The following is a 24925-nucleotide window of genomic DNA, read 5'->3' as shown; positions in this document are numbered from 1 at the left end:
TGGATTATTCACTATATATTTAAAACTAAATATCCCTGATAAAGTAATACGTAGCATTCCAATTTCATTTAGCTCTCACTGTATTTCCCGAGTTTTTGCATGTCTTTTTTAAACAAATAAAAAACCCCGCCCAGACTGATCTCTTTTCCTCTGCTCTCTGTAAGGATTAGCCTATGTTATTCAGAAGAATTTTAAATTAAACCATTCTCAGTTAAATTATACTTAGCATTTCTAATGGATTTCATTGCTTAATTATACTGTGTGTGATCTAAGACCCAACTTCATTGCAAAATATGTTTTGAACAACACAGAATTACTCAGTGTTTCTTCCCCAAAAATAAGACTTTAAGTAAATTTAGTTTTGATGTTTTGGTAGGGAGCACAAAACACAAAAACTTCAAAACATTTCTATTCAGCTTTTGTGTGTTTGCAGCATATTGTTACAGTGCTTAACATACAGTTGCAGATTAAATACTTGATTTAAGGATAGTGTATGAAAAGAATTATTATAGAAATCTACCTATATCTAAATATTTTATTGTGGGGTTTAGGTTTATGCTAATTGGCCAGAATAAATATGCATTCAAATTCAATAAAATCCTTTTCAGACCACTCTGGTTATCATATAGTCATTTGTCATGGATTGGGAGAAACCGCCAAATAAACACTAACACAAAACTGCCAAAGTGCATAGATGTGAATTACATTCCCTGTCTTGATCTTGGGTGTTACAGCTCAAATAATGCAATAAGTGATAATGTGTAACTCATTTTCTGAAACTTTACCCTTTCTTTACAAAAAAAATAACCATTTTTAAATTCAAAAGTTAGAAAATAAAGATGTTTATTTTAATATTTTGATTTGTTCCTATATGACACTTTTTCTAATTTGCTGTTCATTTTATTACCTATCCAGTTGCTCCCAAATTAGCTATGTCAACTGTTTCTTCTGTTCAAGTTGCAAACCACAAGAGAGGTAGGAATTCTAGGATTCATACAGTGATCCCATAGTGCTCTGTGTTGTGAAAACATTGCACTGTATGAATCTGGAATATCTGTGGAGTGTACCCATTAGTTTACTGGTGAGGCATCTTCATTGAATACAACAGAAGTCACATAAACATAAGCCATACAAAGAAAAAGAAATATGCTTCTTAGACAGGTGTTGGTGGCAAATAAAGCGACATGGCATTTATTTTTAAAGGAGATAAATGTATGAATATGACTATTCAGATCCTTCCCTAGAAAGCAGATGTTTACTAGAGTCTTGTTTTCCTCAGTGATATGCATAAATTGTAAAAGAGGAAACATAAGCAGATTAGTTGAGGGCAAACAATCCATAAAATATCAATTGTCCATGTCCTCAAGAAGTAACTGTAAATGCCATGGAATGTAATGCATTGTTGTGTCTTTTAATGCATTGTAAGTGTGCCTTATGTCTTCATTTTATTGTAAGTGTGCAAATTCAGAGTGCAGGCATTACATTTGGAACTGATGTTCTAGTGTTCTATAAAAATGATGGAATTTTATGAATATAATAAAGGATGCCAATATTCTTTCTGACTTACAGGCAACCTGTTTCATTTGCATATCTGTCATTCACAGTCTGAACCCTGAGATCTTTTCATTGTTTTTCCTCATCAATTTATCTGTAAAGAGTATGTATGAAGATGTTTTGTCTTTCTGCAGCTATTGTGAATATCTCATTATTCATGAAATACATATGAACTAGGCAAAGGGTTATTAAGAAATGTGTGAACTTAGTTTGACCCATTTGATGAGATCATGGTAATGAGCCATACTATTTGTTATGAAGCAGGTAATTTCTAAGGTTACAATGAAATCTCCTTTGTTTGCCTTAGTGTATGGAGGAGGAGCACGGAGTGAGCGGAAAATGAAAGAGAAAATATAATTTAATGATTTGTGAATGCACTTTTCTTGAAATATGCTTTGTGCTTTTAATTAAAAAGTGACACTAATAGCTGTCTCATGCAACCTTAGTTTAGAAATGATGCTACCCTTCCTTGTGTGTTTATCATTGTTTCATGTGGTGACATTTCATGTTTTAATGGTAATAGCTGAAGCTTCAGCTGAACTTCATCCCTACAATAATAGTATGTTATCTCAAAGATGTAAGTGCATAGCATTAGAATGGGGGGAAATTGTTCAATTTATAGAAACAAAACAATTAGATTATCAAATTCGCGAGCCTGCTTCAGTGGGTAATTTTATCATGCTTTCTGCAACAGAATCAAGATTGTTTCAATAAAATCATTGCACTAGAAAATAGTCAGGGAGGCTCAGAGAGTCAATGCTTCTGTGAGTTTGTAAGGGATTTGACAGTTCCTGAATCAGCCAAAAACAATGATCACATCTAACATGGCAATCCCTTTTTCCTTCACATTAAACCTATCTAGCTGTCATTATCTCTTCTCTGAGATTTTTAGTTTCTGAACCATTCACTCCTTATTGTTATTCAACTTATCTGTGTCTTTTCTGACATGTGGTACTCAGAACTGAAAGCAGCATTTTCTAGCACTGTAAGAAGCTCATGTCATTTCACAATGCTTGGTAAACCATGTGCAGCCTGATTTTGAGACTTTTCCCCATTCCCTTCAGTGTTTGCATGACTTTGCCAGTGCGTGACAGTGCTTTAGGCTGCTGGCCAGAGCTGTGTGCCTAAGGACCCTAAGCTGTGCTTCTGACAGGTCTAACAAGCAGAATACTTTCTGGTTAAGGTGAACCACATGATCTGCTGGAAGGGCCATATAGCACTGACAGCTTCCCAGCTGGCACGGTGCTGAATGCAATTCTGTGTGCTATGTCTGAGTGGCTTAGGATAGCACCTCATGTAGCCAGTACAAAAAGTAATTCCATTTCAATCATAGGAGGACTTTTTACATAGCTTATTTTTGTAAGCACAGAGGGATGTAAAAATGATTCACTGACCAGGCCAACAGCAAAAATTTACTGCACTAACATGGAGGAGAGGCAGGGGAGAAGCAAACACTATCACAAAATTGATTTAATCATTATTTGCCATTTCTTTTTTTTTTTTTTTCTTTGTTAATGTTTGATCAGATGATGGACTGTTTTTGAGTTAACTGTGGCTTTTTCTACACCATGTAGCATTTACTTACCTGACCAAGACTACTAGAGCACTCCTGTATCTTAGTTAACTTTGAGACAAAGACTTGGTTTCGTACAGCATAGTTGTTACAAAAGAGCAATACCCATAGAAATGCAACGAAGTTTAAAAACTGGTCTCTTTGTTTACCTTAAGTATTGATGACCCACCTCTGAACTTGAACAATCCTCCTGCTTATGTTTCACAGTGCATGCATACATGCAAGTGCTTCGGAATTATTAGAGGTTTCTTCACTCCAAATCATAACTTGGAGCAGGCCCTGTGTTGAGAGTGAATTGCTTAATGTGCAGCTTTTGTTTTTGTGCTGTTGCTATGGTTAATTATGTGTAGTAGTAATATAATTGAAAGTTGTATTGCAGTTTCAGAGTGGAAGTAGTGCAGTCATTCATTCATGAACTATTTTCACTTTCTTTCTGCTGCCTTAAATACAAAAAATAATGTAGCTTTTCTTTATAGTATATAAGCAAATTATTTCCTCTAAATTCACCTGGAATATGAAAATGTTTAGCAACAAGTCTGACCAACATACCAATACAGTATTATCTCACCAAAACAAGTTATCTGTTGGTAGCAGAAGACAGGTCCTTTGTCAGACAGAAAGACTGACAGCCTTGCTTCTGAATCTTGGCTTCAGAAAGATCAGATTGCTTATCACTAGTCAGTCTTTCTTACTTTAAAAATCAAACGCAAACAAAATCACACCAATTTTTCATTACTCCTGTTTGCTAGTGCTATTTTCCACTTTTAGATCTCATCTGTTCCACACAGGCAGTTTTCACTTGAGCAAGATGGATATACTTGGGGAGAAATGCTGCAGGGTGGCTGGCTGAGATGCTGAATCAGACTGACCAGCTGCAAAGGACAACAAACTAACATTTTTTCCTCCTTACTTAATTGTGTCAAGTGGTAACATACTGGGACTGATACACTAAATGTTTTCCTGTACTCCAGCAGTTACCAGCATCAAAATTACCAGAATAGCATGAACCACAAAACATTGGTTTAGCAGAATAACATTGAAGAGAACAAGAAATATATGTTAACTAAATGCATATATGTAAAATGGATTAATGTTTTCTGGCAGCAGAAAGGCAGCTCTCAAGATTGAAACATATGTTGTGCTAAGTGTCTAAAAAAATTTAATCCATTTACGGTGCAATGTATTTACGGTCCAGTACATCAGACAAAAGCCAAAGAAATATCCATGTATTGGGAGTGCAGAGCATACTCAGAAACATGTCCTGCAACTTTTGTTTCTTTACAAAAATACAGACAGGCTCAAATACTGTATGTGAAGCCCACTCCACCAGCCAGGGGGATGATCAGGTGCCCCAGCATAACCAGGAGCATACCAGAGGAAAGGCAGCACAGGGGACTTGGCCTCTGTCATATATGGAAACATTTTAAACCCCCTGCTAGAGCTTTGTCTAATTACAAGGTAACTTCAAGACCTCAAAGCCCTTCCGAGTCACTGCATCCAATGCTCCATTATTGCAGGAAACATGCTGTAATTTATTCTACCAGTTAATAAACTACATCTGTAAAGCATCAGTGTGTTTTGTGACAAATGGAAAGCGTCCAACAACCTCACTGCCCTAAAGCCTAGATACCATCTTCTAATTTCCAGCTGAAATTTCCCAGTAGCCTGTTAACACCCATTTGTTCTTGTGCCAGTATTGTCCATTAGGATGGCAGGAGGCTTAGCTCCTTGCTGTATTTATACAAGAAGGTGATACCTTCTATCATCAGTTTGCTAGACTAAACAAGTCAAATTTTCCTAGTCTTCACTTTTTAAATAGATTCAACTTCTTTTATCATCCTAGTAACCTTTTCCTGCATTCATTCTGGGTTCATAATCCCAAGAGTTGAGCAGTCAGGTTTACACAAGTATTCTACACAAAGCAGAGCTCTGTCTTCCATAATGTTATTGGTACATTTCTAATTTTTTCTTTGTTCTGCATAAAGCCAAGTATTGCTCATGATTAAAAACTAAAAGGCACTAGCATTCTATATTTAATGAAGGGGGGTTTTTTTTAAGTGGCTGTCATGCCAACTTCATTTCAGATGGCTGTAAAAAGCATGCTTTCTAGTCAGTACACATTTCAGAATTTTCATAATCGTTTCTAGCCCAACTGGTTTTCATCTCAGAATACAAAAACCGGTTAATGCTTACCTCAAAAGTACAGTTGATGTAGTTCTCCAATAACTGTCTTCCTTCCTTTTCTTCACTGTTAATCGTTTTAGGAGGTGTTGGCCAAAATTGTCAAACTAGAGACTTGTTTGGCCATGAAACACTCTGGTTCTCAAGGTGCTTACCAGTTATAGCACCCCAAGTTCAATAGCATTTTTGAATATTCTCCATTTCTGTCAGAAAAAAAAATTATTTTACTTACAGTTGTAGATTTAATCATAATTAAGTTTGACAATTTTGTCCACCGAATTTAACATTGTTAATACGAGGAGGTTTTTTCCCAAGTCTTGATCTATACTCATCTCAAATGTGCAAAAATATGTGCATTTTTCTCAGCGGAAACTGAACCTCCAGTAACCCTGAAAGGTTTACAACTGCAAATGCTTCAGTTCCATCAGGTCTGCCAACAACAGCCAACCTCCGACATCATGCCATGGTTGTCGGGTCACGCTAACCTGCCTGAAACCAGCTCCACTTCCATTGCAGATAAACATCTGCTGCTGTCCATGTTACATTGATTAACATGTATGTGCCATTCATTCATACTTCTGCTCATGGTTCATTTTTACTAAGCATGTAATGTGCTATTACTCTGCTGCTGTATACACTTTGTATACATTTCTGTTCTTCCTTGAAAGACTGTGAATGCTTCGGGCACTCCAACCGGTGCAGTTACATCGAGCTGCTCAATACGGTCATTTGCGTGAGCTGTAAGCACAACACTAGAGGTCAGCACTGCGAGTTATGCAGGCTGGGCTACTTCAGAAATGCTTCCGCAGAGCTGGACGATGAAAATGTGTGCATAGGTCAGTCCCGGGATAACTGCGCCTTTTCTTCTGTGCCTTTTCAGCTCCTGGCAGCTGCTAGGGACCACTGCTGCTTACTTGCCACTGAAGCCAGAATGAGCTTTTTCAATGGATCAGAGCACCTGTGTAGACTTCTCACCTCATTTCTATTGCCCTGGTAGCCCCAAGGAGGCATTTTGAATCTGTAAATGATGACAAACCTCTCTGGCTTTGGGTCCCGGGTAGACTTTCCCCAGAAGACCCTGAGAAACTGCATGTGCTCTCTTTACATAGGAGGGAGCCACACTGGGGTCACACATGAAAATTAATGAGTCTTAAATACCTGGTCCTAATCTGACTTTTGCAATTTCCTGCACATACTCTTGAATTCTTGCCTGTATACCTACAAAAGCTGCCAGCTGCATCAAGAGGACATGGGGAGGGACCTCTGTTAATCCCTTTTATTCACTGAATTTCACATGTTGCAGCTAATTCTGCTCCCAGACACAAGGCTGTAAATGCAGTGTCACCTCCCCGCTGCTTAGAGGAGGAACTGAAATTATGCCCATGAGGTTAGAAACAGAATTTGTCAAATCAGTGGGACACGATGTCAATTTAGAAAAGGGATTCCTAGGTGAAAAGGGTGCTTTAGAACAAGCATCTGTGATAAATATTCAAACTGCAGAATTAGAGAAAATGTTAGAACATAATAAGAAAAGCGTATTAGGAAAAAATTTAAGATCTTAGCACGCTAGAAGAATATGCATTTGTTCTCATGTCACCACAGTATACAACAAAGTTAGGACACTTTAGGTGAAGCCTGAACATAGTCAATAAAGGAACCTTTGTACAATGGTCAGTAATTAACAGATAGTCACTAAAAACACTGTTCTAATAACACACAGAGGTGGAGAATTTAATAATACCATGTTTCTTATAGACATAAGCACCAGTACGACCTGTTCTGGATTTTCATTGTGATTTTTTTTCTTTTCATCTTCCAGGAAGCAAAGAGTAGTTAGCAGATACTGCAAAATCAAAATAGACTATGGGTGAATAAATTATATTTTAATATATTTATAATCCATTGCTGAGATTCAAGCCAGAAACTATTTAAGTTGCTATTATTTGAGTTTGTAACTTGACAGATTTACATATTTATCTTGTGATAAACACACAGATCCATCCATGCACGGCATCTCATGTGTCCTTTTAACTTGCTTGGCAATGCATTCAGGAAATGCATGATCTCCTTTGCCAGTAATTAGTCAGAGCTAATAAGAACTTTAGTAGGCAAGTCATGATTTTGTATGACTGTGCTGAGGAGATTAACACAATCAAATGTTCTTGGGAAAAAACTACTGTCCCACATATTTGTTTGATGTAGATGACAGACATCATTGGTATGACATCAGGGCCGTATAATTTCAGCTGCCTAAATAGACCTAATGAATACAACTCTAAATTGGTCTGTTTGGAATTTTTCATCAGCTCATTCAGTATGTTGTTTTCCCACATACACTGAAATGCTAAGACAGCAGCTGCAGCTACATAAGACAAGGAAGTTCGTAAACAAAAAGCCAAAAATAAGTAATTTTAAAATTAATTTATAAGTGATATATTTAAAATGTCATGGTAAGACAACTGTGCATTTTAAAATTGCCAAGACACTGAGGAAATAAATTTTTTAAATCTTTTATTTAGCAAAACAAATAGGCAATGTGAAACATTTGCTGACTTTCCATCTTAATGCAAGCAGAATTCTCTTGGACTTTGATGAGAATTGCACTATGTGAAATAACTATAGGATCAAACCTTGGTTTTCTACACGTTAGGTAATTAATTTGAAATAAATAACATTCTTGCTGGACTAAGACAGTTTTCCAGATCACAGTTACCATACAAAATGTATGTTTCTAATGTATGTGTTCTAGCTGATTTGCCAACTTAAGACGTCTTTCCTACTTCTTGTGTAAAGTCAGTGAAATGAACAGACACCTAAGCACTTTTCAGAAAACAGAGAAGTTTGTTCTTAAAGTGCTGTCTTGATCTGGGGCTCCTAAGATTTAATTGGGCAAAACATGGAATATTTTCACCTGTGAGAGAGTTGATGGATTCACCACCCTTCTAAGTCAAGCACAGTCTCGCTCTATTGGAAACGCTCATTTCTCTTTTCTTTGAGTTTAAAAGCAGTGTTCTGTGATTTAACTACAATGAAATGTTGGCATGAACATTTTAATAAGCAGATTTGCAGTGATATGTACAAGTCTTATTCCCGTATGAAAGTCGTTTTTTCAGGCTAATTCTTTCCTCTTCAGCCATGTATGTAGAAAGGTAACAAATGTTTGGATGAGCTAGTTTAATGGCAGCTAATAGGGCTTTGGCTCTGATTTATCAAAACTGCTTCACAGTTTGCTGAAATACATATGGTAAGTACATGGATAACAAATCTGTAAATTTTAGCTGATGCTAAATCAATGGAGAAAATGTAAAATGCTTAATTTTTAAGAATAAAGAATTCAAATCCTGAGAAGTTTTTTTTACCCGTGAGCCAAATGCAATGTATTATACAGTGGGCTTAAATCTAAGTTCTTGATGCCCTTAATTTCTTTAGCAGCAAAATAGATTTTATTTCCTAAAATGAAATATCAAAAATTTGTGGATTTGTACATTAACTGCAAAATTACCTCATATGGGCAACTGCAGTTTCAGAAGAAATCAAGGCATTCTGAAGTTTGAAATTATTCATTCGGTGTAAAAATAATTTAACAGCTTGAAAAGTTTTTTATTTCTTGATAAAGCCCAAGTGACTTTCAGTGAATGCACACACTGACAAGCAAGGATAGCATGGAAACCACCAGGTAGACCCAGAGTAATAAAACATGGCCTCTGCCTCGCCACATAAATACTCAACTGGTGATTGCTGTCACACTTTTAACAGAGCCACCCTTGCAGTCAGTCAGGCTTAGGCTTCAGTTAACACCTAATGACACGTGAAGTTAACCCTGGGGGTTGTCCTGGAGCCACTGTCAGCCCAGACTAATAAGCAGCAAACCTCAGCCCATTTCCCCACCTCCTTTCTTATTTATGCTCATTGTGTTTTGTTTGAAGCATCACATTGATAGAGTGAACCCCAGTGAACACATTACCATTTCTGTTATCTTCCTATCCTTACAAATAGTTCCCAGGTTAGGATGAAAATTCTTTCTCAGTTCAGATCTGCAGGGGCTTTTTCTGTGTGTGGTTTGCTTATTACGATGATCTGGGAATATTAGTTCAGTGTTCCTTAGTGCCCTGTTGTTGTAAGAGCATTGGAGATACTTGCTGCCTCCCTGTGGCACACTGAAATTGTGACCTTTGAGATTTGTAATGTCTTCAGTATTTGGTAGGCCTTGGGAAGTGTTCCACAAAGTCTGATATTGTGTTGGACAATGACCCTGAACGTTCTGTAGGTTATGTTGCTGTGGTATCAATTGGGAAAGATGGAAGCTAGAATTAGTCTGTTGTGTGTTCTGATTGGATCTACTAATTTTGCAAAATGGCCTGGCCTAAAACTTTGTTTCTACTCTTTACTTTCCCTTCAATTGCATGATATGGGCCTGGAACTTCCTACACGTTTATATGATAGAGCTCAGTAGGAAACGTGTCAGTGGTTCAGGATCTCGTTGTCTGGAAAATATAACATCCAGAATCACAGGCTACCTTTTTCACAAATACTTGTTTAAATCACTGTAACTTCATTATATCTAACAAAGCTATTTTTAACAAGAATTGGGCCCTCAGTTTTTAATGTAATTCCAAGCTTTTGTCTTTCAAGGTTTTCTGTAAACACTCTTGAAGCAAAATTCACTTCCTGCATTCAGAACGTATCTCAAGTCTATGCCTGTTTGCATAAACATTTGATACATCTGATTAACATCAGAATTCCTAGCTTTCCAATGGCACTCACTTTGCTGTAATGCTTAGCCTTGCAGAGTATTTTTGGCATGTCAGTTTTCCGCTTCATTAATGAATGCTGCCAGCTAATTGACTCTATTATTATTGTGGAACCCTTTTACCAAAGGTAACTATTCTTCTTCAGCATTCCAAATGTTCAAAGTGCCATCTGTAATTTATAGTTAATAAACAGTGAGACAACAGATGAGAAATGTCTTTCTAGCAATTTTTTTCCTGTTATTTTTTTTTTCATTGGATATATATACATAAGTAACTTCCCAGTTCAAGTCCATTTTTTCATTTATGGTACCACTGAGGTTTAACCTAATGCTAGGGAACAATTTGCAGATGTAGTCATCAAAGCAGCACTGATTCACAAACATATAAATCCAGACTCCCAGCAGGTTACCCCAAATCAGCAAGAAGCAGAGATCAGATGCTTCCAAAAGGAGTCTGTGGTCTCAGTTAATAGTGAAGTTACTCTGGGTCTACATGGGTCTACATAAAAATGAGATAACCCTTCATTTGAAAACAAAATCTAAATAACCAAGGTGAAGAACAGGAATGCCAAAAATGAGCTCTGTGAGCTCCTTGCCTTTGTTCAGCTGGCTGAAAGCTGAACACAGATATTGTAATCGCATTAAAGAAAAGGGCTGTGAATGAACAACACAGTAAGTGTTGTGGGAGGAAATGTGTTACCCTACTTATTCTTTAATTAGCTGAACACATGTGAAAAATATACAGCGGGGAATGAGCCTCACTGCATTTTCCATCTGCACGCTGGGAGGTGAGAGAAATTAAAATGGCTGCATAAAGCCTGTTCTTAAAGGTTTTGCATTACATTAGTGCTCACCTCAAGCTTTTCATTGCAGAATACGAAAAAGGTTTATTAATGTCACTGATCTCATCAATTTAATGGCAGATATTCACTTAAATTATTATACTGCTCAAACTTATAAAGGAAGACTATCTTGGAAATAAGTAAAGTGCATTTATATAGCCCTGTAAAGACATCTAGCACTTTTGAAAAAATTGAGTAATACAGATAAGCTTATTTTAATAAAGCAAAACATTTCACCTTGATGGCACGTGGATATATCCATACTATACAAGGCTTTTCTAATGTTCATTAAATTGTCAAAAATATTCTTGCCAAAGAGAATCTGTTACAATCACTTACCCTCAAGACCCTGGTATCTTCTGCCTTTATAGCTTTTCTGTCTACTTTTTCTCTTTGCATCATAAAACGTCTCTTCCTGAAATGACACATGCAAACAAGTAAATGGACATGTAGTAATTATATTCACTACACTAGATGTTCTTAATAGACAGTCTTCCTTTACCTTTAGCACTGGAAATGCACCCTTTATTGGTATTGAATGAATTATCTCCACATGTAGACCTGAATCCAGTGTGTATGTGTTGTCTTGTTTCTGCAGACTGTTATTGTAACCCTTTTGGTTCAGTCCATGATCGCTGTAATGACAGAGGATTTTGTGAGTGTAAGGAGGGAACATCAGGGCCTAAATGTGATAAATGTCTGCCGGGATATATCTGGCACAGCTTGGGCTGCCAACGTAAGTAACTCTGAGAGTCGCCCCTCTCCTGCAGCTGCGCTGCCTCTCGTCCGTGTGCTGTCATGTGCCAGTTCTTGGGAGGAGAGAAGGAGTGAAAGCTCGGGGCTGTACCAGTGCTATAATGCCTGACCCTTGGGAGACTCCCAGCTGAGGGCACTGACTGTGCCACCCAGTTAATTCAATGCACTTTCAGTGTCCTCCCTCTCTCCCACTAACACCCAGAGGAGCTCCCATTGGCATAGATAAATACACATGTCTTGGCAACTGTGAAGTAAGTTTTGTATACTAAAACATCAGCATATTACTTCCAAATTCAGAAATCCTACTAAAAGAAAGAAGGTGATTTCTCTGCATGTTCACTTTTTTCTGTCCTAAACTTCAGCTTCTTGACTAAGTTAATTATGCTTTCATACCTTTAAACTATCCCTGGACAATAACTGCAAAACATTGGCTTGGTACCTGTAATAATTAGTGAAAACGAGATGAAAGCTAATGGTTGGAAAAAAATGGAAGTATACTTAACACCCTTAAAAATAAGAGCTGAAATTTTCCTTAAATGGTGCTAGAACACATGTTGTTTCAATACTTATTTATATATTTTGCTTCTCTTCTGGTTAACGGGTCTTGTAAACAAGTGAGTAGAAATATCACTTCAGTATGTACAGGATTAGACTTTTACTGCAAATTTTGTTTGTAGTAAATTCTTAAGACTTATTCTTTTAACAGTTTTGATTATCTACTTCCAGAAACTCTGGAGGGTCTTCTGACATTTTTCTTTCACCTTCTCTCACTGCCTTTCTGCCTTCTTAACCACACACACATTAAAGACAGATTTCTACAACAGCTTGCTTTGTATTCTCAACAATGAGAATCCCAAGAAAATGTAATTACTGACACCAATTAGACAAGTACTATAAATTGGTCAACAGTCATACAAGACAATAATGGTAGAGGATTACCACTGCCTCTCCAAGTGATGGGTACCACTGAAACAGAAAAGCTGGACTTGTGACAACTCAACAAATTATATCTGGAAAGAAAACCAATAAATAATTTCAGGTAATATTGTGATAATTAACCAAATAGCATTAAAGATAGTATATGAAAAGAAAAGAAGCTTGCACGGGTAACACTGTTCACTGCAACCTGAGAAAACTGTACTTCCTCAGCTTCTACCAGCAAGCTCCTGTATTTAGCAGGGCATTTAAACCATATTTTTCACACGTGGTTGTTGACTGTGTTCTCATTTTCCAGCTGCTTCTACTTGAGTTATGATTCACAAAATTATTGGGCAATTAGAATTGCAGCAGAAAGCAGGTGAAGTAATGTTTCAAGTTTCTAAGTTCTCTATTACTAATTCTTCACCAAATCAGACCCTAGTTACCTCCCAAACAACACACTCAGAAATAAGAGGTCTCCCTCTGCCTTGTACCCCATATGCAGGGTTGTTACCACCCTGTACCTTATCCTAGACACTGGCAAAATAACCATTGGGATTTATGAAGCATTGGAAATATTGCAGTGACAGGAACTACAAGGGAAAAAAGCAAATCAGAAATCAGTACAGTTCTCTGCATAGAATTTGGATAAAGAAAATTTACCACTGTGTCCACCCAGTGGATTTAAAAAAGATATTAAGTAGCCCAATGGGTTTAAAAAAGATACTAAGTAGCTGAGGTACTGAACAAGTCTGGAGGACTGTTGAGCAAATTTTACAGTAATATATATACACACCAGTTTGTCAAAGCAATTACTTAATCATTTCAGTACTTTCTATCTTTTAGAGTTTGAATATTATAAGACAAATAATGTTCTTTTAATGAGGAACTTTTGAGCCCAGCATATAATTAGCTTGATTTTAGCTGAATCAAGAGTATCTGTAAAAGCTTTGGACAGTTTCTGGAAATGCAAGCTAGTGCCTTTATATTTGCTGACAAAACTAATTGAGTTTCCTTCACTATGTTGTAATTTTCTGAACAAATCTCAGTCTGATTGTGTAACTGTCAGATATTTTCCAAGTTTGCACAAATTATCTGATCAATTTCAGAAGAAAAACAACTAGATGCAGTTGTCAGTTTTATGGAACAGACATCAAATTGCCATGTCTTACCAACCACAAACTGATTTAAATCTCATTTCAAGTCTTATCATGAAGGAACAGAATTCCAATTAATTTAATTTTGTACAGTGTCAGTTTTAGCTTTCTTATTTTCCCATTGAATTCTAAACAAATGACCGGGCAAGCAGGCAGACCCCAATATACGAGAAAAATAAGAACTCATTCTGTTGCCTTGGCAAAGCTCAAAAAGATTATTTGTCTGGACACATAGCATGTGGTTTTGATCTGCTTTTCCCTAAGCCTGTGCTGCACAGGAACATAGATATGCAAAGATGGATACACACACTCACTCGACAGACCAATATGTGCTTGTTTAGTTTTTGTTATACATAGGCTATTGGCATTATTATGAAATTCTATTCTTATGGAGCTTTGTTGCTAAAAACCATTGACCTAGTGCAAACAGAAGCTTGACTATAAATAAACTATTTAAATCTATACCATAGCTAGTTTAACTATATGTATGATTCTATAAGTAAATGGAGTGTCATAATTTTATATATTAGTAAACCTATTAGGGAAAAACCAACACAAAAGCCAAGTTGTGTTTTCTAAGGCCTGCAATATATCATTTGATAAATTACAGTTTGGAGTCTACTTTGTACCACACAAAGTAGAAGTCACAGAAGCTATTATCCTCAGAACTATTTATTTAGGTACCTCACTCTTAGTGATTTAATCTAAACCCTTTGAGGATCCAGGCACAGCGCTCCTCACTTGGTGTCTCTGCGCACACCGAGGTCAGATGCAATTTTAGACTTTGCCTCCCAGATAAAAAGCACTGTGATAGCAGCTGTTATCTTCTTGCATTCAGGGTTTGTGCTGCAGAGACGCAGCGGTCAGCGGGGTCTGGCTGGTACAGGAAGGTCTGCTGCCCTCAGAAGAAGAGGCACAATAGATGTGGCTGTGCCTGGCGCAGCTTCTGAGCCCTCCCCAGATCCCCTGCGGCCGCAGGCGTGGGCGTGCGGGGAACGTGCTGGGCTCAGCGGGGCCTCCCTGCCACATACCCACAATGGATTTTCTCACCAGGATCAAAGCACAGCAATGAATTCAGAACAGAACAGTTTGGTCCTGAAACCCTTTTAGAACTCCTGGAACATGAGAAATTACATACCATAGCATATATTTGATTTTTCTATTTTATAGAAACTGAACGATTTCCTTTAAAAATTAACATTAAAACAGAACTAAAGGCTCCAAGCCTGGCAAGAAATTTAACCTGCAACTACAGTTGATTTGGGCCAGTTTTTAACTGAACATAGTGTTTTTTGAAAAAAGGAACCTGTATCAAAAGCAAAAATATTTAAACACCACGAAAATATTAAGTAGGAGCATTCGCTTGATCTTCTACGTGTATTGCTCACACTCTTGCATCTTGTGTATTTCTTGGTCGTGACATTTCAGCTGACTAAAGTCCACTGCATACATACTGCAGCATTTTAAAGTAGCATCTTTTAATTTCACTCACAGAAGCATTGATTCCAAAACCAGCTGCATATTTATCCAATCAGGCAAAGAAAAGATCTTTTGCCAATATCAGTTTGGCAGCACAGCTCGAATTTTCATTAGGCATGTTCCTCACGGGGGAAAAGGTGAGGGAAGGTTCAATGACTAATAATACTCTCTATCTCCCTTCATACAAAAACCAAGTAAACACATTGAACCCACAGCACTACAAAGGCCTAGAGTGAGTGAGAGTTACCAATGGTGGCTGGCACCCCATAGCAATTCAGTGTTTTAAATTATCTTGGTTCAATGGTGCCAATCTTAAACAATTAGCAAATGAGTTTTCAGTCAGATGCCTTATATCAAGGTCTGAACAATCTATCCCATTTTACCCTTTCTCATTCATTTAAACAGAAGCAAGCAAAGGATTGCACTCTTATCTTCAATGCTCAAATTGGACTCAGTACTTGTATCTGTCTTCCAGACTAAACTTGTATTAATCTGCAGCCTGTCAGATAATTCATATTCTGTCACAGCATGCATTTAACTTATTATATGATTATTTAAATATGAGCTTTTTAGGGGTGGATTTTTTCATGTGTTACAAATGTTAGAAGATGGGGCATTTGATCAAAATCATCATGCAGATTGAGTTGCCAAAGAAAATCAGACTTGAAATTGTAAACTTGGAACTTAATATTAACATTTGCTTTTGGAAGATTTGATTTACCATTCAGCAAGAAAAAAGGAAAAGACATATACCATCTAATTTCTTCTAAAATCTTTTTTCAAAAAAATACACCCTACACTTCTTTCTACACAGATTAAATACATAAAAATTCAATGGTCTCCCCAGTGAAGATTAGTGATCTTTTACACGTTTGTACACAGATGTATACAATACCTACACATTGAACTTCTGCCTAGGGGACAAGACAAAAAAAAAAAAAGAAACAGAAATGCAGAATCAAGGTGCCCTGCTTTCCAGTTCACCGTTGCAACTGCCTGTGTGGGAGCCATAGAAGATCCAGCTATCTATTTTTATATCTTTTTACCAATAGCAGTTTTAATGCTGTGAGCTGGTCAGGATACAGTAGGACTCCCCTCTGCATAGGTGCTGTATATATTTCAGTTCTGCTGTGGTTTGGTGCCAAGGCTGTTGCTAGTAAGCACACTGCTATACTTGGAGCTGAAGGGAAGTAAAATATAAGAAGAATTTATGGAAAAGGATAAAGTTCTGCTGGAGCTGAGCATTGTTGTCCTCAGGGAACAGTCATCTGTCCCTGGTCTTTATACTGCTTTCAAAATACCTATTTTACATGGTTGTTATGCAGAGTAAAGAAATTGTGTGTGTGTACAGGGGTTTGGATGCAAGAGGAACAGACTCTCCTTCAAATGGCTGCAAATTTAAATCCAGAATAATTCTCTTTACATTAATCCAGAATCCAACTTCTGCAACTCACGGCAAAGTATGGTTTAGAGATGTAAGACAAGCAAGGCAAGAATACAAACAAAATTACAGCATTATCAGACCTGATCCTCAGATGATGCAAAACACTAGTTCTGCTTGCCTCAGGGGAAGTGTGCTGGTGACTTACAGGTGTAATGCCATCCTGATATCCTTTTAAAACCAGGGTCTTTTAAACCTGAGAAACAACAGTGCAAATGTGCTTATTAATGCGTTCCTTCCAAAATATACAACTTACAGCATAGTCGTACAGATACTAGGATACATAGAAAGTTGCTCACCAAAGTATGAATATCATGGAATGTTATTATTTTTTAATGAGATGCTAGATTTGAAGGAGAAAAGGAAGGTTGATCTCTCTCTCTCTGGGGAGAATATATTTTAGTCAGAGTAAACATGTCAGAACACAAACACTGTATATGAACAGAAATGATTAAGTGAGGCACCTCTCCTCTATGAAGAGCACAGAGGAGATGAAAACATAAGATGCTCTGAGAGAGTTATACAGATCTGCATAATTCCTGTAGCGCGTCTAGGCTGGAGACCATGCTTTAATTTTCTTCTTTTAGCACTGCTGCCTACAAAGTGTGTGGGATATTGTGGAAATGGAAGAACCTGCAGAAGGAATAGACTAGAGGGGTACTGGGGAGAGCTCAAGGACTTTATCTCAGTGCCTCTGTGCTGGAAGGCCTCTGTGAACAGATGGGGTTGTGAATTGGGTAATACCTGTGTGTGGAGAAGCCAAAGAAAATAACAAGTAAATAAAACCAAGCAGAGAGTGAGGCTCAAAAGAGAGGACTAACTTGCATAGTCACCATGTTATTGAGAGGCACCAAGCTCCTGACAGACTGCAGCTCTTCAGGAGATTTACTCTGATAACCTAGTGATCAGGAATTGCTTTCTCCAAAGCAAAAAGAAATGGTTCAGTAGTAACATCTATACACCTGACCTTTAACAGAACAATTTTTCCCCAGTAAGGTGAGAGATTGGATTGGAGCAGAGAGGTTGTTCTCTTGATCTTGCCCAGGTGTCAGCTTCAAAGCTGCTATTTCATGGCTGTCCAAACTGCTCTAATTGCAAGTGCTGCAATCCCTCTTCTCCTAATTCCCCACTATTTAGTCCCACACCCTTAGCAATCTCTCAGGCAGTTGTTTGACCTTTCACTGAATGATTTCAGATCTAACTCAGCAGGACACTAACCAAAAAAGAATAGGTTTTTTTGCTATGTTAGTTCTGTGATATGAATCATCCACTGGTTGAACAAGCAGGAGCACCCTGGGAGAGCATAACCCACTCAGCTGGGGAGAGATGGAAGCCTGGCAGCCAGTCAGGCTGGGCTGGGCTGCCATGCAACTGTGGCACATCACTCCCCATCACTAGACCATTCTACACCCTAGGAACTTGCCAGTATTATTACCTGACAAAGCCACAGAATTTCAGAAGGACAAGCAGGTGGATAATTAGGGAAATGTCTTAAAAATGTTACTCTTAAAAAAACCCCAACATACTGTACTCTCCTAAAAAATCCACTAAGCTATACAAAAACCAATACCTCTCTAATATTCTCCTGTACTGTAGCAGAATCAAAACTTTTCAGACAACAAAACTCAGATTCTCAAATCGGACAGTGGTGATGGATGTAAGCAGAGTGTATTTCCAAAACAGCCCAATTCAAAGAGAGTGAACACAATTTGTAGCATCTTGTGTATTTTTAGTGCTATATCAGGGGGAGTTCTGAACAACTAAATAGCAGGAAATTCATGAAAACTTAAACAAGTAACATTATTTGTTTTCTTCAGTCAGATGATTTTAAAATGGTTAATATTTGATAGCACTATGATAAATATTTTAATAGAGTATATTGCAGTCAGTTAGGAATAGATCAAAAAGATACAAAGTAAGCTCCGCTAGATAAACTTTTATTAGGTACATGAAATAGAACATAAAGCTTGATAGCAATTACTACTTAATCTATTCACATTTGGAAGCGTATTGAAGGGGAAACTTATAACTCAGTTGTTATGAATTATTAAATGTTCATTTGAACAGTGATGAGCAGGACTTCTTTTCCTCTGAAAAATCTGTCACGCTTTCCTTTTAAGCCTGCTCAGTGGCCATAGATTCTGTGTAATTTGCCTGCTCCCTGCCTTTTTATGAGGACAGAATAAAGAGATCAATAGCAGCACAAACACACCCAGATGGGGCATTTTTATGAAGGGGCCTTAAAAGGACCATTTAGAAGTAAGTAAAGTAATCTCCATCCTACTTAATTGCAGATAAAAATTACTGACCTGAGGCAAATAAAGATAGCCAAGGTTTCCTATCTTGGCACTGATGCAACTGATGGCATTGCTCACCAGCACATGCTGATTATCATTATCAGCTGGTTTCAACAGTTGTTGTTTTAACTTCCTTTACGCATGTGCAGACCCAACAGTATGGAAACCAAAGTTTCCTTTAGAAGAAGCTGATGGTTTTTAACTTGCAAAGTGCTGCCAGCCTCCACTAACAGAAGTTAAGCTTCCCCAGTGGTATTGAAGTTAAAAAATGCCTTTTAATTACCATTAATGAATGGATGCCATGGAAGTAGGTATACTATTATTTTCTCCACCTGTAAGTTTAAATTTTAAAATACTAGCTTGCATATTTGATGGCTTTCAGAGTTACTTCAGGTACAGGGTCACGCCCAATGTTAAGGTGTGTTTCTGCTCTGAATTTAAACATGCTAAATCAATGCAATTCTAAAGTAATCAGGTTTTCTAATGTCAGATTTGTACTTCTGTAGAGCTGACTATTGTAGTATTTAACAGCAAAGGAGTTCAAGACCTTTTTTACGTACTACTACTATTTTACGCACTTGTTCAAAATATTTTGGATGTCTTGATTACCTGATAGTGTTTGTTATGAGTAATCTGTACAGGTGGGGTTAAAAAATTCAGACTGAAGGTTTTAAGGAAATTTAGTCAAACTAAGGGTGTTATTACTTAGTATCAATAAATTGAGTGCTTCAGCAAAGAATTTCTGAATCTAATCAAGACTTTTCAGGATCTGAGCTCTTAACTAAAACACTTAACAGAAGTGCCTTTTTGCATTTCCCAGTTCCCATTTCACCCTATTATCTGACCATTTTACCTGGTTCATTTTAGAGCTAGTCTTCAAAACCCTTCACTCCTGTGAGTCATGTGTTTATCTTCATCCTTGCGTGCTTGCAGGCAATAGAACATCTCACAATAGAAACTAAAGCTGTTCTGAGCTGGACCAGTGCCCTTTGTGTGACACTTGCAGGCTGTGTGAGCTTCAGGCAGCAGAGGCATCCAGCTGCTGGAAGGTGCAGCTTATAGATTTTCTCAGCCAAAGAATTCATCAGTATCTTCATATTTAATTGGTCTCAGTGAGTCCTTCAGCCACTAATTTGCCTAATAACTTCTTGAGACATTAATACTTTTGTTATCCAAATGTTCTGGGCACAAGTTCACAACAACAACAATAATAATTAAATATCTTTGTTTAACTGGTTGGTTATTCCTTCTTGGTTCTTGAGAGGAAGAATAAATGAATAATCATTTCCAATTCACCTTTTCCATAACATCTGTGATTTTAAAGACATATATTTTATTTTTCTTCAATCTGTCTTTCCATTCTTACACTGAAGAAACATAATCTATTTAATCTCTTCTTTTATATGGCCTGCTTATAGCTGTGACAGCTTTTCATTCTACCTTTTATGGTAGTACTACATATATATATACACATCTTTTCAATAACAGGACTTCATGCAGTGTTCAAGAGATGGGCACATCATGAAGCTTTATAGTGACATTGTGGTGTTTCCACTTCACTCTTTTTCCTGCCTTGAAAAATTCAATAATCTATTTGCCTTTCTGACTGATGAAGAGCATTAAGTCAAAATTTTCAATAAAACACCCTGAACTACTCTTAGGGTGCCTTTTCTAAATAGTAAAGCCAAGTATCTGTAGGAATACTTTATCCTTGAACACTCAATTTCTGTCACCCACACCTTAGAAATTCTTCTGAAGGTCTTTATAGCCACAATACCTTTGTAGTCTGAGCAAATTTATTACACCATGCCTTGTTCACTTTTCTAGCAGAATTCTATATGTGTAAGTCCTCATAAGACTGATTAGTAGTTCCTGACATCTATTCTTAGGCTGCTTCTTATTATTCAAGCTTTAATTATTCCATTAAAAAAAAAAATTAAAGGAAAAAAACAAAATCCTTGCTGAGGCATCTTGGAAAATGCTTTTTGTAGAGTAAAATACATTGTCAACCAGATCTTTTGCATCCATGTAGTTACTTGATTCTTTAAAAAAATCCTTTACAGGTTTGTACATTATTATTTCTCTCTTACATACTCATCATGTTCACTCATCTAACTGTTAATTCTGTTCTTTATCACAATTTCTATTAACTTGCCTGCTGGAGAAGTTCTGATTTCCAGTCTCTAGTTCCTCTCCATCTCCTTGAAATCTTTATAAAAATCACACCTGCCACAGCTCCTTTTTTGTAGTTGATCAAGCCCATCCTGAAAATAAGAAAAATTAAATTAGAAAAATCACAAGTAGCAGTGAAAATATTATTTTTGCATTTTTTAAAAATTTCTCAGCAGTAATATTTGCTTCTGGTGGTATGATGCAACAGACTTCCATTTTTAAATAATGTTTGTATAAACATTCAGACACACCTCCAGAACACGCCCCCATCACCACAGGCAGGAGTCTAGTAACCTCCCAAAGCTCTTCCACAGTTAATAGATTTTTCCCTTCCCTACCTAACAAAGCATTTATTTGCCCTACAGCCTTTCTAGAAGACCTGGCTTCTCCTACGTTTAGAAAAAAAATATTAATGGCTAATTTTTATGACTGTACTAAATTTCTCAATCATTTCTGGCCTACCTTGGTACTTTAACCTGTTATAGCTCGTTTGTACTCTTTTCTTTTTTCCTTCATTTCATCATAACTGCACTGTTTTTCTTTACCCTTTGTAAATGCATTTTCTTATAAAGTTTTTTAAATCTGCTGCTAACAATATAATTTTTATAAGAATCCTGTTAAATAGGTTTGGGGGCTTTTTGATACTCACTTTACTCTGCATTTACTCTAAAATAACAACCAGCTCACCAAATCACCTGCAGACATTCTGCCCCTTTAGCTTTTCCTTGCATTTGCCTCTAATAAGTGTCTGCATGATCTCTTCTCCCAGATCCATACACCTGAGACATGGACCAGCCCTTCCAGCTATTTCAAATTCTTCTTCAGGTTAAGCATGCAAGGAAAGATTTTGACAAGGAACATGGATATGACAAAATCAGGAACAAAAGCTTGATCTCATAAATGTCAGTCCAGCTTTCTGTCAGATCTTTGACTACCAGCTTTTATAGCACAAACTCACTGTGAAAGTGCATAGAGCTTTACAGGATTTACAGTATAAATTTAGAGGGGACTCATAGCCCACACAAAAGTACCATGATGTTCAGTAAAATATTAACAGCATTGCTCTTTCAATTTCTCCCAAATCAGCACAATTTTGAGCTATGGTTTTGTTGATAATGGCCTGTTCTTCTCTAATGTTGGACTACAGTCAATGGTAAAATAATTTTAAAAGACTTCTGGAAGAAGCCAAGCTCCTTATATTTACCTTAGCTTCTAAAGAGAATAATTTAATTGTTAATAAAATTGTTACCTGTAATCATCAGGTGAGAAGTGACAGTGCTGGAAATTTAAAGATGTTACAGAGAAGAGGGAACAGTTTGATCATAATTCAGTTGTTGGCAATTAATTTCTATAGAAGACTACTTGCATCTGAAGTCAACTTGAAATAATTATATTAAAGGGACTGTATTCATTAACACCACTGATGTCAACAGGCAGCTGAGGTCCAGGATGATTAAAGTGTAATACCCAAAATTATGTTGCATTTTTATAACTACATCTTGGACAGGTACTTCTTGATATGCTTTTTTCTTCTTGCCAATGACTTGTCTGTCTTTTTGTTCAGATGGACATGGAAAGCCATGGAAAGCTGTTAGACACTACAATAGTCAGCTCTACAGAAGTACAAATCTGACATTAGAAAACCTGATTACTTTAGGATTACATTGATTTAGCATGTTTAAATTCAGAGCAGAAACACACCTTAACATTAGGCATGCCCCTGTACCTAAAGTAACTCTGAAATCCATCAGACATGCAAGCTAGTATTTTAAAATCTAAACTTACAGGTGGACAATAGTAACAACTGCACTGATGCCACTGGCTGAATCTATAGCCAGCATTTTGATTTGCACTTGCCTGGAGATCAATTTACCCAGTTTATTCCCTTTCCAGAGACTGAGTGGAATAGTTTTCCAAATCTTTCACACTCTTTAGACATTTATCTGTATTTTCCAGATTTACAGATCTCTCTGTGGATGACCCAAAACATTGTTCCAACTCATGGAACCAGTATCCAACTAACCTCTGTTCTTACACTCTTTCCTGCTTAAATTTGAAACCTTTTCCAATAGACTCAAGGATCTATTCTTGCCCTTCAAAACTTCTAGGTTATAAGGAGTTCAGCCATAATCTCTTGGGATGAGGAATTCTCCCTTTAGTAGGTGTTTAGGTGAGCCTTAAGAAGCAGCACCAAGCAGCTACAGATCAGGGGCACACAGGGGCTAAAATAAAGAGCCACCAGGTTTGTTCCCACATGCACTACCCAGTCCCCAGATACACTGACAAGTGCAGGAGGAACAAACTCCAGTGTCCAGAACAGCAGTCCATAGGAGACTGTTCAGTAGGGTGTTCTGTTCATGAGATGCTGCACCACTGAGCTCTCAATGGCACACATACTTTAAATGGGAATGCAACTTGCTTTTTATGCCAAAGGATCCTTGAAATAGGACTCTTACCTTGAAGAATTTAGAATTTCATTTCCAAGGAGTGTGAACAGTTTCATCACATGCAGCTGTTCCTTTAAAGAGCTGAAGCTGCATTTTGATCATGAGGCAATAAGCAGTGACTTAGCATCTAAGGCAGACACGTTACTCTCACAAAATTCAAAAACATAACTTACTTCCTACTGATTTCAGGAACAGGAGAATCCCACAATGAGATTTAAACTGGGGCTTTCTAATGCAAGGAAATTCATCTTGAGGGCAAGCATAGCATCCTTAAATCAGCTCCATTATGTTGACATTATGCAGCAAAGCCCAGCTCTCTGCAAGGAGACTTTACTCTCAAAAAGAGCATCCTATTCCACATATCTTAGAGACAGATTACAACAGCATACTGCAACATACTGCAACACAAACACCTCAAAAATTGAGCTGGATGCTTTGAAATGCTTCCAATTACATTTGCACACGTGCCTTTGGTACACAACTGGGGAGAAATATGAAAGGTGGCATGTACACTGCATAACTTCTGCAAAGGTATGAAAATTTGGGTCAAGATTTACACCACCTGTCAAAATAAAGCCATATCCTGCAATAATTTTTCTGCAATGACCTGAGAGCTTTGCTAGTTCATGCTAAACCATTACTGATTTAAAACAAAGTGCAAAGACACTTTGAGAAGTGTACTCCAGTTATATCTTTTATTCAGTGGCAAGATGACAACTTAGTGATGATGCTGCAGCCCACGCTGCACTGCACCATTAGAAGGACCCTGAGTGTTTTGCAAATACAAAACATTGAGCCAGCTAAGATGTGTTGAGCACCTCCCTCACCTACTCCTACCCGCCCTGGCTTTAGCCCAAACCCCTCTCCAGAACTGTTCCAGTTCCAACTACTTCCCCTCATCACTCCTCCGGCTGTTTTAGCTAAACAGCTACTCATTCTGTAGCTTCTGGCAGTCTCCAGAAAACCAGCATCCCACTTGGATCTGCCATGCTACCACTTCAGAAATGCTGTCTCACAGCAGAAAACCTTTGCCTTTCACACTCCTCTCATACCCTCACTACACTCTGGGGCTGTGTTTGAAATCTGAGCAGGCGCTGTGCTGGCTGGCCCTGCTTGCCTTGGGGTTCCATGGAGCAGGAGGAGGCCCCATTGCTGTTTGCCCCCAGGGTTGGTCCCTCACAAGGCTCCAGGCCTACAAAAATTCATCCTACCTGGAACTGAGAGCCTTTCCTGGCCCTCCACTAGCCCATGCAGGCAGCAGCACAGATGTGTTGCAAATCCCCTCTTGCCACAGGAGTCAATGTCAAGGAATACAGAGTTCTCAGGGAGCTGGGATATGATCAGTCAGGTTTCCATTG

General features: G+C 37.7%; 1 protein-coding gene across 3 annotated transcripts in view; it reads left to right on the top strand.

Annotated features, from left to right (window-relative positions):
- The window catches only part of NTNG1 (netrin G1), a 152541-nt gene that overhangs the window by 110925 nt on the left and 16691 nt on the right, over positions 1–24925 (top strand). For 2 of the 3 annotated variants that reach the window (XM_054285579.1, XM_054285580.1), the window contains exons 6-7: positions 5977–6144; positions 11499–11636. In XM_054285579.1, coding sequence (XP_054141554.1) covers positions 5977–6144; positions 11499–11636 — 306 coding nt within the window. Of the gene's footprint in view, positions 1–915; positions 976–5976; positions 6145–11498; positions 11637–24925 lie in introns of all 3 variants that reach the window. The other variant, XM_054285581.1, reaches the window with a different exon arrangement.

Source organism: Melozone crissalis, unplaced genomic scaffold (assembly GCF_028551555.1).
Source record: "Melozone crissalis strain CALT ecotype California unplaced genomic scaffold, PUWL_Pcris_2 ptg000045l_1, whole genome shotgun sequence".
NCBI lineage: Eukaryota > Metazoa > Chordata > Aves > Passeriformes > Passerellidae > Melozone > Melozone crissalis.
Note: the sequence above shows the minus strand (reverse complement) of the source record. Positions and strands in the feature narration are given on the sequence as shown.